Source organism: Nannobrachium achirus (genome assembly GCF_963921795.1).
Source record: "Nannobrachium achirus genome assembly, chromosome: 13".
Lineage (NCBI taxonomy): Eukaryota > Metazoa > Chordata > Actinopteri > Myctophiformes > Myctophidae > Nannobrachium > Nannobrachium achirus.
This window is the reverse complement of record NC_137833.1, coordinates 51,703,590-51,720,829: the sequence shown is the minus strand read 5'-3', so window position 1 is coordinate 51,720,829 and position 17,240 is coordinate 51,703,590. Positions and strand designations below refer to the sequence as shown.

Below are 17,240 nucleotides of genomic sequence, written 5' to 3'. Positions count from 1 at the left end.
TGGCTTATAGGGATCAACCAGCTTTGAAAGTGGGTCAATATTCAACGAGTTGAGTCATATGTGCAGGTTTAATATCAGGATTATGTCCAGATTCTGGGCATAGAGTCCAGATTACAACAATTAAAGAAAGGGTAACAGATCATTTTAAATGGTAGATATTCAAATAATGTGCAAAAGTATGTTATCATTTGGCTATCTTATAAACAATAAATATGTATAAAAGTTGGGGAAAGGGCTTTCAAGAGACAAATCTGCACCCCAACATTAAATAATGATGAAGTTGAACAGTTTTGTGATGTCCGTCCAATGTTGTATTCAAAGTAACTGTCAAAACTGGTAACTTCATCCATGTCCTATAAGTGCAATTCCATTCTGTCACCTGTACAGCCACATTTGAAAAACTCATTTTTATATGGAAAAAAGAAAATAAACTGATATTGTCGTCTAGATAAATATCAGAAGTTGTCCCTCATCTGTTGCCCTACCTTTAAAGGACAACTTTAGTTTTGTACAACAAGGGTTCATATTTTAGATTGTAATTAGCGAAAAGAAAAGATGAGTGTTAGAATGTTTTCATTTACTGCTTTCTATCGTTTTAGCCATTTTAGTATGTTCCAGTGGGTGGGGGCATGCGTACAAGTGGCAAAATATGTATTTTTAGACACAATAAGCTGACAATTTCTTTGTTACTATTCACAATAGCCCCCATAAGTCACATCTGCCCATGAAGATTGCGGTTCATCTTGGGAATGGGCTTATTGTGTCTAAAAAATACATTTTAGCCACTTGCATGCCAACCTGGGGGCAATGGCATGCATGCAAATCAAAATCGTTAAAATCACTAAAATGATAGAAAGAAGTAAATGAAAACATTTTAACACTCATCTTTTCTTTTCTCTAATGACTATCTAAAATATGAACCCTGGTTGTAAAAAAAAACAATGTTGTCCTTTAAATGTGTCAGGCCAGACCTACTGACACCATCAAGTGTTAAACATGCGTGTCAGAATTAGGTCCCTGCAAACTCGTTCTTTGCGCAGCGCGTCAAGGATTAGACTTAATAGGCTTCTGTTGTCTGTCACAGGTGGACATGCCTTGAGCACGAATGTATAGGCTTCAGCTTTTGAGAATTCTATTGGACTATGGACACATTCCGTAGTCTTTTAGTTGTCTTTTTGTTAATTATCCAAGCATATACAAGTGTTTCTCAGTGTTTAAATGGATGCAGCTGTACAACTGACCGTCACGGGAGGTAAGACTTTCCTGTAATCCGTGTCACGGCTAATGTTTTTAAGCCGTGTTTGTTTGCTACTGTGACATGAACCCTTTATGCTTATACTGTATTTGCTTGTGGTTGTTTATTGCTAGTATCGTCATCATTATGACTATGTGTGTGCATATAACAGAAGTTTGATAGCCTTTCAGCTATTGGGATACATAATATTTCGAAAATTAAATAGGCCACTGAAACTCTCTCCTTCTATTTTAGGTCACTCGTGTGTATGGAGGAGAACGCATTCGGGGTCATACCAGACATTCCAGCTGATATAACCTATATAAGAATCGAAAAATCTCACTTCACCGAAATCCCGCGAGGAGCGTTCCGAAAAACATCCGCTCTGGAAAACCTGTGGCTGAACTTCAACGACATCACCCTGATCAACTCGAAGGGTCTCGAAGGCCTGGGCAATCTGACGGAGCTGCGCCTCCAGGGCAACAACCTGCGCTCGGTGCCATGGACGGCGTTCGAAGACACCCCCGCTCTCAAGATCCTGGACCTGAAGCACAACCAGCTGGACGCCTTGCCGGAGCACGCCTTGAAATTCTTGCCAAGTCTGACTTACTTAGACTTGTCTTTCAATCGGCTTACGGTCATTTCGAGGGAGGTCTTCCTAAACTGGGCCCTCTATCAGAATATGCAGAGCGCCAGCGAGCGCGGTGGTCGCGGTGGTGGTGGTGGCGGCGCCGGGGCGGCGACCGGCCTCGGTTCCAACGTGGTGCTGGCCCTCCACGACAACCCGTGGCTCTGCGACTGTCGCCTGAAGGGTTTGGTGGAGTTCGTCAGGGCTATCAGCCCCCCCGTGATTCTGATGAACTCATACTTGACCTGCTCAGGGCCGGACTTTAGGGCAGGGAAGTTCTTCCACGAGGTAAGGCCCTATAACGGTGGTTTTCAACCCTTTTCATGTCAAGGTCCATTATTTATTGGGCATTTGAGCCAGTGTTGATTTTGTCGACTAAAACTATGACGTTTTTTTCACTGACGAAAACTAAATAAAAACAAAATAAAAACTAAGCTGTGATGACTAAAACTAAGAGTAAATATATTGACAATTTCGTCAACAAAATATAAACTGGACTAAAACGATAGGGAGGGACTAGTGCTGAAGAGAGTCATTTTATGTTTGGTTGCTCTCCGGTGTTGCATGCTGAAAATAGCAGATCTACAAGCTCACAACACGTCGCAGCGTAGATCGGCAATTTTCAGCACGCAATCAAGTGTAAAATCAGTCATTACGATGCCATCAAGGCCTGCCAAAATACATTTTAGTTGACTAAATCAGCTGTAGATTTAGTCGCCATAAAATCTCATGATATTTAGTCGACTAAAATTAGACTAAAACTAAAACTTTTCAGGTGACTAAATTATGACTAATAGTCCATGGGCCATACGAGTTGTCGGTATCAAAAAGGTGGCAAAGGTTATCATGCATTTTTGAAAAGCTCGATATCTGTAGATTATATTTTGGTATGATAACCCTTTCTTAGACACAGCTAAATTGGTGTTATCAGCCACTAGAGTTGGTGTCCCATTAACTTTACATTACAGGGAAAAAAAGCAAAAAAAAAAATCTGCTTTTAGTAGCATAAGAGGGGTCAAACTAGGGGTTTGTCATGATACCGAATCCATTGCAAGCATTTATTTTGCAGAAAAAACATTCCTTGGGCTATAAATGGCCTCAGAAGACGATGCAGGTATGGGTGTGCATTCATGTTAGTCGGAGGCCTTAGGGTTTTATTTCTGGTGCTAATCAGTCTAAAATCGCCAACTTTTGCACAGATGTAGCTCAGGGCATGCTCTAATGATCTACCTAGGGCGCCCGAGTCGGTGACCTTCGGGGTCACCACAGCTCTAGAAAAAAATCACACCCGTGTGAACTGAGCGGTGGTTTACCCCCCCCCCCCCCTTCCCCCCTGTGTGTGTGTGTGTGTGTGTGTGTGCGTGTGTGTGCCTGGTCTGGCCTGGCCTGAACAACAGCGCCCCTCCCTTAACATGTGTGGTCATAAAAGGTACTGCAGGCCTGCAGGCTACATACAGACACACACACACGCACACACACACGCATACACACACGGCCACGTATAGGAGACGGTGTAACCACCGCTCAACAATGGTTTAGTGATGAAAAGTGATGAGTCGTCACTTTTCAGAGTTTTGTGGATGTTTTCTGGAGCCCGAAGGTCAACGACTCGGGCGCCCTAGCTAAATCATTAGAGCATGTCCTGGGCTACATCTGTGCAAAATTTGGCGCTTTTAGACTGATTAGCATGAGAAATAAAACCCTAAGGCCTCCGACTAACATGAATGCACACCCATACATGCATCTTCTTCTGAGGCCATTTATGGCCCAAGGAATGTTTTTTGAGCAAAACAGATGCTTGCAATGGATTCGGCATCATGAAAACCCCCTAGTTTGACCCCTCTTATGCTACTAAAAGCAGATTAATTTCTTTACGTTTTTTCCTGTAATGTAATGTTAATGGGACACCAACTCTAGAGGCTGATAACACCAATTTAGCTGTGTCTCAGAAAGGGTTATCATACCAAAATATAATCTACAGATATAGAGCTTTTATAAAATGCATGGTAACCTTTGCCACCTTTTTGATACCGACATCTCGTATGGCCCATGGACTATAAAACTAAATCAAAATGTGCTGTCAAAAACAACACTGATTTGAGCCACGGACCACCATTTGATCAGATGTCGTCTCTCAGACCCAAAACGTAGTATATTCTGTTATCATTGGATACGGTTTTGTCCACAATTCCATGCTGTATTGATGTGGTAGGCCAGGGTTCCCCAATTAGTTTTCCCCAAGGGCCAAATTATGTCTAGGGTACCAAGCCGAGGGCCACAACATTGCAGGGGGCGACGGTGGCGTTCCCGCTACTCCAGTGACAGTTCAGATATCGTCGTTGTCGGGTGAAAATCGTGTATGTCCAAAACCGTTCGTTTTGCATTTAGCTTTTTAAAAATGATTTAAACGAGTGAAAACAGCCGATCTACAAGCACACAACGCCTCGCGGTGCGAGGCATTGTGTGCTTGTAGATCTGCTGTTTTCACTACTTTTGTGCGATGGACTTGTTTGATGAAGCAGGGCTTTACTTTGCGAAAGAACGTACACATTTTGAGATACGGGTTTTCCACCCGACAATGACGATATACTAGTGTTGTTGCTGCTCTTATACCACCATTATTACTGGGGTTGGTGGGGGCCAGACAGTAGCCCCCCGCGGGCCGCCTATTGGGGAACCCTGTGGTAGGCTCTACCATAGGAGACATAACAGGCAAATGTTGATCAAAATAGCAATTACATTATCTAATTGGTTAGACTTCATGTAAATTAAGTCATGCAGATGTTTCACAATAATTTAACTCTTGAGAGCGGGGCCATTTTACGCTCAAAAGAGTTAAAGAATAAGGCTCCCTCCATTTGTTTTCCAACTCTCCATCAGCTGCAGACCACCAGGAACCCCCTCAAGGACCACTGGTTGAAAACCACTGCCCTGTAATGTGCAGACATTTCTGGGTCACTCGCTCTCACGTTTTCCTTCTTTTCTTGATGCCAGTGTTAGGAATAGCCCACATTTAGATAGCATGTCATTTAAACAGTTCATTGTTTACCAGGGTATCCTATAGTTTCAATAAGCCCTATTCACGCCCTGCCCACTCAGCAACTTCCTGGTGCTGACGTCACGTTTTGAAGGGGAAACCCTGCTAAAAGCCCATAGAGTTAACACAGAAATAAGCCAACAAATCATTATTGAACGGTAAAGTAAATTATAATGCTTTTTGCCTTTTACTCTCTTGTGTTCTTGATCATGCTAGCAGTATTTTATACTTTACTATTCGGAAATTGCATTAAACTTGCGATTTCTGTGTTAACTCTATGGGCTTTTAGCAGGGTTTCCCCTTCAAAGCGTGACGTTATAGCACCAGGTAGTTGCTGAGTGGGCGGGGCGTGAATAGGGTCTATTTTACACACATTTTACATTTATTTTGATAGTATATTGTTTAGACTGATGCTAGGTCCTTGGTTTACATGGGATCCTATAGCTTCTTGAGGTACTACACTGTCTCTTTGCATTTTACCTTTATGTTTATGTGATTACCTTGCGTATTGTAATTGTTTTTGAAGCGGTGAAAACCGCTTCCAATGAGTGGCTTTGTGTGTCCCACGCCCATATATGGTCATTTCAGTCCAGAATGAACAGTTTTTTTCAAAAACAAAATGTGTGTTTCATGTCCATATATGGTCATCTCAGTCCAGAATGAACAGGCTTTTTCAAAAACAAAATGTATGTCACCTCATGTCCATATATGGTCACTCCAGTCCAGAATGAACAGGCTTTTTCTGTCTCGTACGTCCAGAATATCAGTCCAGAATGAAAAGGCTTTTTCAAAAAGCAAAATGTGTCCCATGTCCATATATGGCCATTTCAGTTCAGAATGAATAGGTTTTATCTGTCCCGTACGTCCGTCCGTCCGTCCGTCCGTCCGTCCGTCCGTCCGTACGTACGTACGTACGTACGTACGTACGTCCGTCCGTCCGTACGTACGTATGTGTGTAGTGTCCGTCCCGGTCTGATGATTGGATACTTTGAGGATTGGTCAAGCTTCACATGACAATTCGGCCCTCCAGATAAAATCATTAATTCATTCAGAATATAAAGAATGTATAGATCACAGAGTTCATAACTCTAGAACACATAGAATAAAAGTTCACCGCTTCACTTCAAACCAAGGTTAGATTTTTTTTAAAGGACACCCATAACTGAGAGCGTACAAATGAAACCAAGTGGAGCCTCATGGGTCCATTTTGGTTCCATTTGTACGCTCCCAGAGTTACAGCACTGTAAGGGTCCATTTCAAACTAGAAATACTGTTCCTATGAAACAGTGTGGGCTCGCATGTAACACCATGGGCACAAAGATCTACCCTTTGACTGCACCTCATTGGCTAAGGGTCCTGCCTTTGTACTGTTGAGGAGAACTTGACTCATAGATAAATAATGAAGATAGCATACGCGTGCTCGCTTTCAGCGAGCCCACAACTAACTGATTTAGATGGCATATTGTAGAATGGGCCTCGGGTCAGAAGGTGTATTACAAACTTTTTTGGTGCCATGATTTTTTCTCTTCAATGTCCCGCGATGCCATGGTCTCCATAGACTTCCATGTAATTTATAGTGCACGGATCGTGCACGCCCATGCCTAGATGATGCACCACGTGTGTGCCCACTGTTCACAGCTTTCAAACCAAAAAATCCGCTTGGAAATCCGTTCAGGCATTCATGATTTATCAGCCATTATGTTTTCTTCAGATGTAAACAAACATGGCTGCCATGTTTGAAAGAATGGGTTGGTATGGGGGTTAAACATGCAATTTCGCGATCGCGATCATGCCTAACACATTTCTGGAGGTCCAAAAAACATTTTTGAAATTTTCTTTTTTGAATTTTATTTATTTTTTATTTTTTTTCAAAAACGGCCTAAAATCGGGAAACTCGGGGTTGGCACAGCGGTGGTACCAATACAAACTCGGGAAACTCGGGGTTGGCACCATATGTGTTAAGACCCACCGTGCTAAATTCAATGCCTATACATTGTAATTGCAGGTGGAGCTGCAGGGATGCATGAGGCCCGCGGTCAGCACTCCCTCCTTCAACATCAGCATGCCCCCGGGACGCAACGTCACCCTGCACTGCCTGGCCAAGGCCAGGCCGGACCCTGCTGTGTGGTGGACATATGGACAGAAGATAATCAGAGGATTTCATGGTATGAAAAGAGTTATATGTGTCTGTCACCAGCACATGTTTATCCAGACACTTATACTGTAGCCCCTCGTAATATCTCGCTGTAAATTAGATACTTATACATAGACTGGTCGCAGAAGGCCACAGAGAGTGTTGTGTATGAATAGTTAGGCCTGCTGAATCAATTCACGGAAGGGTTATAATCTGTTGGCCTCTGGCGCAATATAATCGTCCCCTCCACTGATTATCTCCGTCTGGTTTGTTGATTAAGAGATGTTGGAGATTAAGCGGCAGGATTCTGCTGCCTATACCTAATATGATGTAATTAAACCCCTGCGTCATTCGACTTAGCCTCATACTGTACAGCGACGCATATGAGCAGATCGTGGCGTTTGTTTTAGCAAAGCAACCATCCCTTCATTACACATAAAGCAGTGTTTCACGGCTGTTTTTATTACAAGGACGCCCAGTTTGATATGCATTAGGCCACGAACCCCCATTTGATACTATTAGAAAATAAGCCGTGACCCCAGTCTATACTGAAAACCCTCAGTGTTATTTCTGAGAGTGTTTTGTACATGTTTTGCACTCTCAAAGTTACAGGCCCGTAAGGGTCCACTTGGGACCCCTGGGTGTTCTCCAGACCAGTGACTTAAAACATGAGATCACATGTGCAGAGTAGCCCTGCCTGAAGCACAGGCAACGCCTAAAATCTCATGTATGTCACCCTGAGGTGTCTTACTAGTATACTACCAGGCCCCTTCTTTTCCCCCTCTACACTAAATAGCCGATATAAAAGCTCACAATCTCACTTGTAGATCTCCCTTTTTTGCTAAATGTTTGCCGCCAGAATATGGACCCACGTGGTTACATTTTATTCCACATATAACTCTGTGTGTGTGTGTGTTTTGCTCCCAGAGTCTCAGGAGAGAGTGGACGAGGACACGGTCAGGTCCCGCCTGGTGATCCCGTCTCTCCACGGGACCGACCGAGGCGTCTACACCTGCTCCGCCATCAACTTCATGGGCAACTCCTCCGTCGGCATTCTCCTGGACGTCCACCCCACCCCCGGCGCTGCCCAGGCTCCACCGGGGCTCTCCCCCGGGTTCCCCGCCCCGCCCCCCGCCGCCGCCGCCGAGGAGAACGTCTACATCGACATCCGCATCGCCCGGCAGACGGTCCGGGGCATCGCCATCGAGTGGTACGCCGCCTTGGACCGGCCGTCCGAGACCTGGTTCGCCGTGCACTTCGGCCGCGCCGACTCGCCGACGCGGGAGATCGTCCACGTCGGCCCCGGCACCAACTCCTACTCCGTCTCCGACCTGGCGCCCGCCACCAAGTACGAGATCTGTGTCACCCTCGGGGGCCAGGCGCCGCGGCCCGGCCAGTGCGTCGTCTTCGTGACGGGGAGCGACGTGACGGAGATGGAGCAGCGGCGCAAGCTGATCCACATCGTGGTGATCGTGCTGGCCATGGTGCTGGCCGTGCCGGCCGGCATGTACGCCTGCACCACCGACCGCCGGCTCCGCTGCCCGGACCCCTGGAGGAAGTGCCGAGAGGAGAGGAGGAGGGAGAGGGAGCGGCAGGGCGCCTTCGACAGCCTGCAGGCCGGCAGCGAGGACGGCCTGGTCAACAAGGAGTCCACCAGCGAGGACTGGAAGGTGAGGAGGAGGTCGGCGTCCGACGACAGGTCGCAGAAGGGCAAGGCGGAGCAAAGCAGGATCACTGCAGAGCTCTACTGAATGAATCTTTTTTTTTTTACTTCACTTTTTATCCCATGATTTTTGTAACCCTTTTTTGACGGTGTCAATTGTCTAATGTAATCCTGGGCGCTACACTCCCTCTGCCAACCTGGGGAGAGCAACGAGTGCATGAGGAGTGCAAGCCGCTTCTTTTCACCTGACAGTGGGGATTTCCGCAGTTTGGACGTAGCGCGTGGAAGGAACACGTTATTCCAACTAGTTCCTTTCCCCTCCTTCAGGCGCCCCGGCTGGCCAGGGGGAGGCATTATAGAGACCAGGATCACTGCATGTTTTTTGTGAGAGTACCTACCCGAGGGGACACGGGGAGAACATGCAAACTCCACACAGAAAGTAATGAATGAATCTACAGTGAATGAATCCATGAGGACCATAGACTCGTAGTGTAGCCGGATGATTAAATGTCTAACATCTGGGGCACAACTGTTGAGAAGTTGTTACGAAATAGGATTTAAATGGTTTCAGATCCCCTCAAAGAAAAAAAAAGAAATGCGTCACAGACATGAATTGACCAACCACGGACCTCGCTAGAACGTGCTGACACGTGAATTGATGGCGAAAGGCGAAGGGGTCAGACCACATGAGAGCGAAGACAGCAATGACGCAAAGACTTGAAACAGCTCTTATCTCCTGACTCGTATCAATTCAATTCATTGGAGCTTTAATGGCATGAGAAAAGATACTTTTTACATTGCCAAGTGTCAAAATATAATAAAAACATTTGAAAATGGGGAATGTATAATACAGTTGGGGGGTACAGAATTGTGTAAACAGAGCTATGTCACATTGTGTCGCTATTTACATGTTATAGGCCTATACAGGGTATAAAGCTTTTTGGAACAAATAGCAGCAATCTTTTTTTTCCCTCAAAACGATTTAAATAGTATATTAAAAAAAAGCTTCATATTGAGAATGTGTTTAAATAGCAGCTCTGTTTATAGGCTATGTGCAGTAGGTCTAGATGTCACTCAATGGTTTGTACTGTATAGTCCTTAGGGTGGTTTCCATTCTCTAGACTTCTTTTATCGCAATAATTCACAAATGTTGCTGCTGTGTTCGCACATTGTTGTATTTCTCCCAGTAGAGTTTATTTTCTTCTTTTCGTATCACTACACGATTCTGCGATTCACACAAGAGTAAAGCAGTTATTTTGTTGCTTGAGTGGCTGTATGGGCTGCTCTGAAGCTGTTAGGACAAAGCATGAAAAATAGCAACCACCTCTTCGATACTGATTTTGAAGGTGGAATATCAAACAGCGTGTTCAGAAGGGGTAAAAAGAAATGTTCTGCCTTGCTTTCCCTGTTCCTACGGTTAATGTTCTCAGATCTTGTTGAATCTGTCACCCTTCTGTTAACAGCATCATCTTTTAATTGTGTTTCTTTTTTCCATGTTTTAAATTGTGCATGTTTGTGCAGCACTTTGTAATTCCTGCTATTCTTGTTATCATTATTATTATGTATTGTTAATATAAGCTCCTGATCTCAGCTTAGCGGTTTGTTGCTAAGGTGTGGCATTATTTCCATTGTCATAAAAAAATCAGACTAAAATGCGCTATTAGGCTCTGGGGTTTGTCTCTTCGTCTCTTCGTCTCTTATACACATTCTGATTTCTATGCGACGCCTTTGTGATTTAAAGGACAGGACACTCAAGCTAACTTGCGTGAGCTAATAGATAATTGGCGATAAAGGCGTTTTGGCAGATGTCCTTCTATATCCTTAAATCTTTGTTAGCACTTTAATTGCAAATGTTTCTCTTTTTATAGTTTGCAGTATGTTTGTAATTTTCTATTGGTTGCATTTAATCCCAGGATATTGAAATATCTCTGAATATAACCAGGGTTAGTGTGGCCATGATACTGTTGCTGCGTCGGTGAAACAATAGTGAACTTTGTCAGTGGTGATGAATGCCTTGCTGTTTAATCCACAACTTAGTGTATACAGTTATAGCCTATGATTATCACATACTGGTGGATGTTGTGTTTTCTTGTTTCATTAAAGATGCAACTTAATACTGTGCACATCATCTTTCCTCTCACAAAACACAGCTTTATTCATCTTCACCTTGTGAATGCTGAGGCACAGTGTGTGTGTGTGTGTGTGTGTGTGTGTGTGTGTGTGTGTGTGTGTGTGTGTGTGTGTGTGTGTGTGTGTGTGTGTGTGTGTGTGTGTGTGTGTGGGTGGGTGCGGGTGTGGGTGTGGGCGTGGGTGGGTGCGTGTTTGTGTCAATCTGGTGTTGTACCATTCAGTTAGCTGATGTTTGGCCTTGGCAATGCCTCATAATAATCCTTTTTAAATTAATAGGATTATTTGATGTGATAAAATCATCTTTCACCCATCCCAAAAATATACAACAGCATGTGTTAACACACAACCAACAAACAAAATTATAAACAGTAAATGAATTAAACAAATGAATGGTGTAAACTGGAGAATGCCCCTTTTTCATAACCCTTTCGTGCTGGCTTTCAAACAAATTAGATAATTAGACACATTTTTCATTTGAAGACAATTTTGCCGGGGTCATCGCCATGCTGGCTTGTGGTGGACATTTTTGACAACATTTCCATTTTTGCCATGGACAAATGACTCATGAGTGCACACTATTGTTGTCAGAAACACAAAGAGCTAGCCCTGTGTACAACTGGTTCCATTTGTACACTCTCAGAATTATGGGGGACATCCGGGGCTATTGCAAATAAAATATTTGAGAAGAACTAGTGCTAGTGGTATGACACTAGACTAGTACAGTGTTGTGTATTCTGAAGATCACCGGGAGACAAAGAAATCTAACATTTGCCAAGGACATTTGCCAAGGACATTTGCCTGTGTCATTCTATGTTATATGAGTAAAAAAAGGACCCCAATTGAAACATGCCCAAAAGCTTTTTTGAGGTATCCTTTTAGTTGACCGTGTACCAGTGAACTGTACTGTCATGAAACTGTTCCTTTTCCTATTCAAACTTCTAATAAAGTCTTCAATCAATCAATCAATCAACCACTCAATCAATCAATCACTCAATCAATTAATCAATCAATCAATCAATCAATCAATCAATCAATCAATCCTTTGCCACGGACATATTTGTCCGTGTACGGAGATGTTTATGACCCCTGCACAGTGCACATTTGTGTACATAAGAATTTCATGAATGGAGTTTGCCTTTCTGTGTGTGCTTGTCACAGTAGGATACAGTAGGGCTCAGACCCCGCCCCCTGTTAAAGCACGTCACATACAATCTCTGCCGACCAGGGACAAACAGATGGCCCATCGGATATCCTCCTCCTGCAACCCTCTGACATGCCATCTGTCTACACTGGCCAATGGCATTGTTCATTTGACTTAATACCCAAACACCAGCGTCCTTTTTATTAAGTCTCACACAAGCCTCCTCCCTCCTCCCCCAACTCAATGAGTTTCTGTCCGCTGTGATGACGCAACTTGGAGATCAATTCATCTGTGTTGGCTCCCGTCCCTTCATATCAGCTGACAGCTGTCATTCATTTGAGTGTAGGTGCCCGGACACCTCTGTTTTCCTCTTTAAAGGACAACAAGGGTTCATATTTTAGATTGTAATTAGAGAAAAGAAAAGATGAGTGTTAAAATGTTTTTATTTACTTCTTTCTATCATTTTAGTGGTTTTAACGATTTTGATATGCATGCAAGTGACTAAATATGACACACAATAAGCCCATTCCCAAGATGCACTGCAATCTTTCATGGTTAGATGTGACTTATGGGGGCTGGTGTAAATAGTAACAAAGAAATTCACAGCTTATTGTGTCTAAAAAGTCATATTTAGCTTGTACGCATGCCCCCCAACCACTAAAATCAAAATACTATAAGATCGCTAAAACAATAGAAAGCAGTAAATGAAAACATTTTAACACTCATCTTTTCTTCTAATTGCAATCTAAAATATGAACCCTTGTTGTAAAAAAAACAAAGTTGTCCTTAGATTAGACCCTACTCAGAATTAGAACTATACCGGTATGTGGTGGTGGTCGAGGACTGATGATTTTGTTGTATAATCTGTTCTTAAATGCCACATATAGCTCAGCAATAACACGTCACATGCTTGAACCACTGTCAACCTGTATTGGGCATGTCATTATATGCGTACACTTTAAAAATGTGCTAAAATAGCAGATCTACAAGCTTATAATCTGCGTTGTTGTATGACGTAGACATCGGCTATTTTTGCTAGCCTAAATTAGTCATATATGCCAGGGGTTTCCAAATGTTTTAGCTCAAGACCCTAAATTGAAATTAGACGTTGCCCGGGACCCAAAGTGAAACATTTGCTGTATTGTATTTGCTAAATATAGCGATAAAGGAATGCATAAAACGTTATCCGTGACACACAAATGGGTTCAGACCCAGTGATTGGGAACCAGTGATATAAGCTACAACTTCAAGGGGTTAAGTGTGTAGCATTACTATTTTACTATGCCATAGTTTCATTACTGTTACATTTTCAGTATTTTAACCAGATTTATTGTACCACAGCTACCAATGAAACATACTGTTTCTGAGAAATCACTAGAGCAGTGGTTTTCAACCAGTGGTCCCGGGACCATCAGCTGTCCTTGAAGGAGTAGACTATCAGGTGGTCCCCAGCTAAATGATGGAGAGTTGGTAACCAAATGGACCCTTATAGATATTTAACTGTGTAAAATGAAACCAAATGGACCCTTAGAATTGTTGTTTTGATCTATGTTTGTCTGCTAACGCTCATATAGTACTACCAACATGAATAAAGCATGGACAGACAAAATCTTATCCAACGACAACAAAATATTCAAAGTTTGGGGTCTGAGAGGTTACATTTCGTCAAATGGTGGTCCGTGGCTCAAATGCAGAAAAATAATGGACCTTGATATGAAAAGGATTGAAAACCGCTGCACTAAAGCATAACTGTAGGTCTACATGTAGCCTTGTTTCAAATATACAGTAGCAGGAAAAACAATACTGTAGCATGTTTTCATGCTTTCTTTTGTTGGTGTGTTGTTGCATATAGCTTTCTTTCATCCTGCTGCATCAATGCTCTTTGCAACTTGCTAATCCTCTCTGTCACACAGCGCAGTAATCCTGCCCGTCTCAGTCTGACATGCTATAATACATGATCATTTGGAATGCTCTTCATGCTGCACTGCACCACGCCGCTGCTAAAAGCCAGAGAGAGAGAGAGAGAGAGAGAGAGAGAGAGAGAGAGAGAGAGAGAGAGAGAGAGAGAGAGAGAGAGAGAGAAGGGGGGAGGTCTGAAGACTCACCTTGGTCTGAAGACTCACCTCTTCAGACTCCACCTTAGCCCTTAGCACTTGCCTACTCTCAGTGACCATACATACATCTTTTTTTTTTCTTTTTAATGTGTTTTCTGAAAAGGTGCCTGTCTACCTATGTTTTTCTTAGACTACTATTTCTATGCATTTGATGTATCGATGTTGATGTATTTACCTTGCTTATTGTAAATGGCTCTGGATTAAGAGTTAAATGCTAAATGCCTAAATTGTAAATTGTAAAAATTAGAGAGAGAGAGAGAGAGAGAGAGAGAGAGAGAGAGAGAGAGAGAGAGAGAGCTCGTGCGTGCGTGCGTGAGTGCGTGCGTGTGTGTGAGTGAGAGAGTGTCATGTCAGTATCATGTCAGTATTATGGTCAGTATCATGTCAGTATCATGGTCAGTATCATGTCAGTATCATGGTCAGTATCATGTCAGTATTATGGTCAGTATCGTGTCAGTATCATGGTCAGTATCATGTCAGTTTCATGGTCAGTATCATGTTAGTATCATCGTCAGTATCATGTTAGTATCATGTCAGTATTATGGCCAGTATCATGTTAGTATCATGGTGAGTATCATGTCAGTATCATGTCAGTTTCATGGTCAGTATCGTGTCAGTATCATGTCAGTATTATGGCCAGTATCATGTTAGTATCATGGTGAGTATCATGTCAGTATCATGTCTGTATCATGTCAGTATCATATGAGTATCGTGTCAGTATCATGTCAGTATCATGGTCTGTATCATGGTCTGTATCATGGTCAGTATTGTAGTCACTTTGTGTCATGCCACCAGGCTTTTCACACTAATGCAAAATGTAGGTCATAGTTGAGATTGAAGGGAGAGGTGTCAGGTCAAAAGATGAAACTACGGTACACGCTATACAAAGCACCTCTCTAAGTGCTGACATTTTTACCATCGAGCCATTTAGAGATATGGATTTTTGATTTTCATGACCTGTATGCCATAATCATCAAGATTAAAACAATTTCAAACATTTCAATTAATGCGCAATGAATGTAGAATATGAAAGTTTCACTCAAATTATATTATGGAACAAAATTAACTTTTCCACAATATTATGTTTTGTTTTTGGTGGATCTGTATACTCAACCTTCCTTGAACTAACAATACTAACAGACCCTATTAAAGGCATGCCATAGTAATTTAGCTGTGGCCCCAATGAATTATACTGTGTCTCCTGGAGGGGGCAGCAGAGTGCACATTCAGAGTCTCATTAACAAAGTGTCAATCTTCAGCCTTGAGCTGAAAGCAAGAGGTCACTCCAAGGAAAACACAACCTGTCATGAGCTTGTAGATTTACTGAGGTGCTTGGACTGGTCAAACAAGATGGAAAAAGCCAACACCAATATATTTGGCCACTCTTTAAAAAAATAAATCCAACAGTTTATAGTGTAAAAAATAGCAGTTTAACTGACAAGCTTAACCAACTCATTGAGTGCCAATCCCGAACTAGTTCGGCTTTATTATCGTATCGCAGAGTGCCGATCCCGAACAAGTTCGGCTTTAAAAAAAAAAAAAAAAAATTGAACATGATTTCAATCGCGATTTTGCATGTTCCACCCCCATACAACCCCATCTAACATACAGGGCAGCCATGTTTGTTTACATAACATGTAAAACATAATGGCGATTATCTCAAGAATGCCTGAACGGATTTCCAATCGGATTTTTTTGTTTGAAAGCTGTGAACAAACTGCACAAATCCACTCCAATGCAATCCAGGATTGCATTGGATTTTTTAGAGCTCATTCTTCTCTGTTTTTTTCCCATGCATGAGGTGTGCAAGGTTTAATCATGGCTAAGTTGACGAAAATAAGGCTTCTAAAATGCTTGGTAGCCAATAGCTAACTTCAAGCTAACTTCATCCTCTTCCTGTACATGCACAAAGGAAAGTGTTCAGGCAAGTCATGGCTGCAGGGCTTCTGCATATACCAGCATATCTCTATGGGATTTTCTATGGCCACTGGGCGCCCTCTAGTGGTGAAAGGGGTGGCACTAAATGAGTTAACATAGCCTGTCTCCCTTGTTATATGGAGTCTCATTATTTTGAGAATGTGCATTTGTTTAGGTTGTCTGGGCTTTATCCATTTCCATCGACAGATGTATCATCTGAAGACTGTGTTTTTGGAAAAAATAAGAGACAAATTATTACAATTCTTTATAACCCAAGTATGTTTTTTTTATTGATATAGATGATTTATATAATGTTTCCCCTTTGTTGTTCTTGAACCAGACATAGATTTAGTTGATTATGCTTTTTTTTTTAAGAAAACAAATGACGGAAATAGGCATGATGGAATCACATAAATAGCTGAAATGACATTAAACATGTTTTTTGTCCCCCTCCAAGGTACAAATGTGTTCACAGATTAAACTTTCATTTACGTGATTGAAATGGATCGTGAGAAGTGCCTCTTAACTCTTGTTTGTCCACTCAGGCAGAAAGGATTACATCTCCTGTGCAGGTGATGAGGTTAAGCCTGATTTATACTTGGTGGTGCCGTCGTGCCTCCCCCCAAAAAGCCGATCTACAAGCTCACAATGCGTTGGCGCCGCAACTCGCTGCGACCTTGTAGATCGCCTGTTTTCGGTGCGAGACACTGGCACGGAAGTTACGCATAAATTACCCTCAAGGACTGATCTCTTTTGGTCAGTGCAGGCGTCAGGAAATCTCCTGTAAGGAGCTTGCTTGGTTGGATACCAAATAAACAACCTGGTCAGGTGTCTCTTCATGTGGAGTAAACAACAAACACGATACATCCAAAAAAACGCACAGAACCTAACCTGAACCACAGATATTATATCGTCGTTGTCGGGTGGAAACCTTGCATGTCCAAAACCGTTCGTTTTGTATTTATCATTTAAAAAATGAACTAAACTAGTGAAAACAGCCGATCTACAAGCACACAACGCCTCGCGTCGCGAGGCGTTGTGTGCTTGTAGATCGGCTGTTTTCACTACTTTTGTGCGACAGCCTTTTATGATGACGCAGGGCTTTACTTTGCAAAAAAAAGTACAGGTTTCCGCCCGACAACAACAATATCGAATGATACACATACAAATGGAGATGTTTTCCTGTATTACGTTGTTGCCATGTTAAATGCATGCACACGTTGGCGATAACGGGGTAAACCA

The 17,240-nt window shown here is 42.7% G+C and overlaps 1 protein-coding gene across 1 annotated transcript; it reads left to right on the top strand.

Moving 5' to 3' along the window:
• Nucleotides 1-1,142: 1,142 nt before the first annotated feature.
• Nucleotides 1,143-8,784, top strand: lrit2 (leucine-rich repeat, immunoglobulin-like and transmembrane domains 2; the record flags this gene model as incomplete). The annotated part of the gene is made up of 4 exons (XM_080740256.1): nt 1,143-1,252; nt 1,490-2,150; nt 6,905-7,064; nt 7,961-8,784. 4 exons carry the CDS (start codon nt 1,143-1,145, stop codon nt 8,782-8,784), a joined length of 1,755 nt encoding a protein of 584 aa, XP_080596382.1.
• Nucleotides 8,785-17,240: the final 8,456 nt, after the last annotated feature.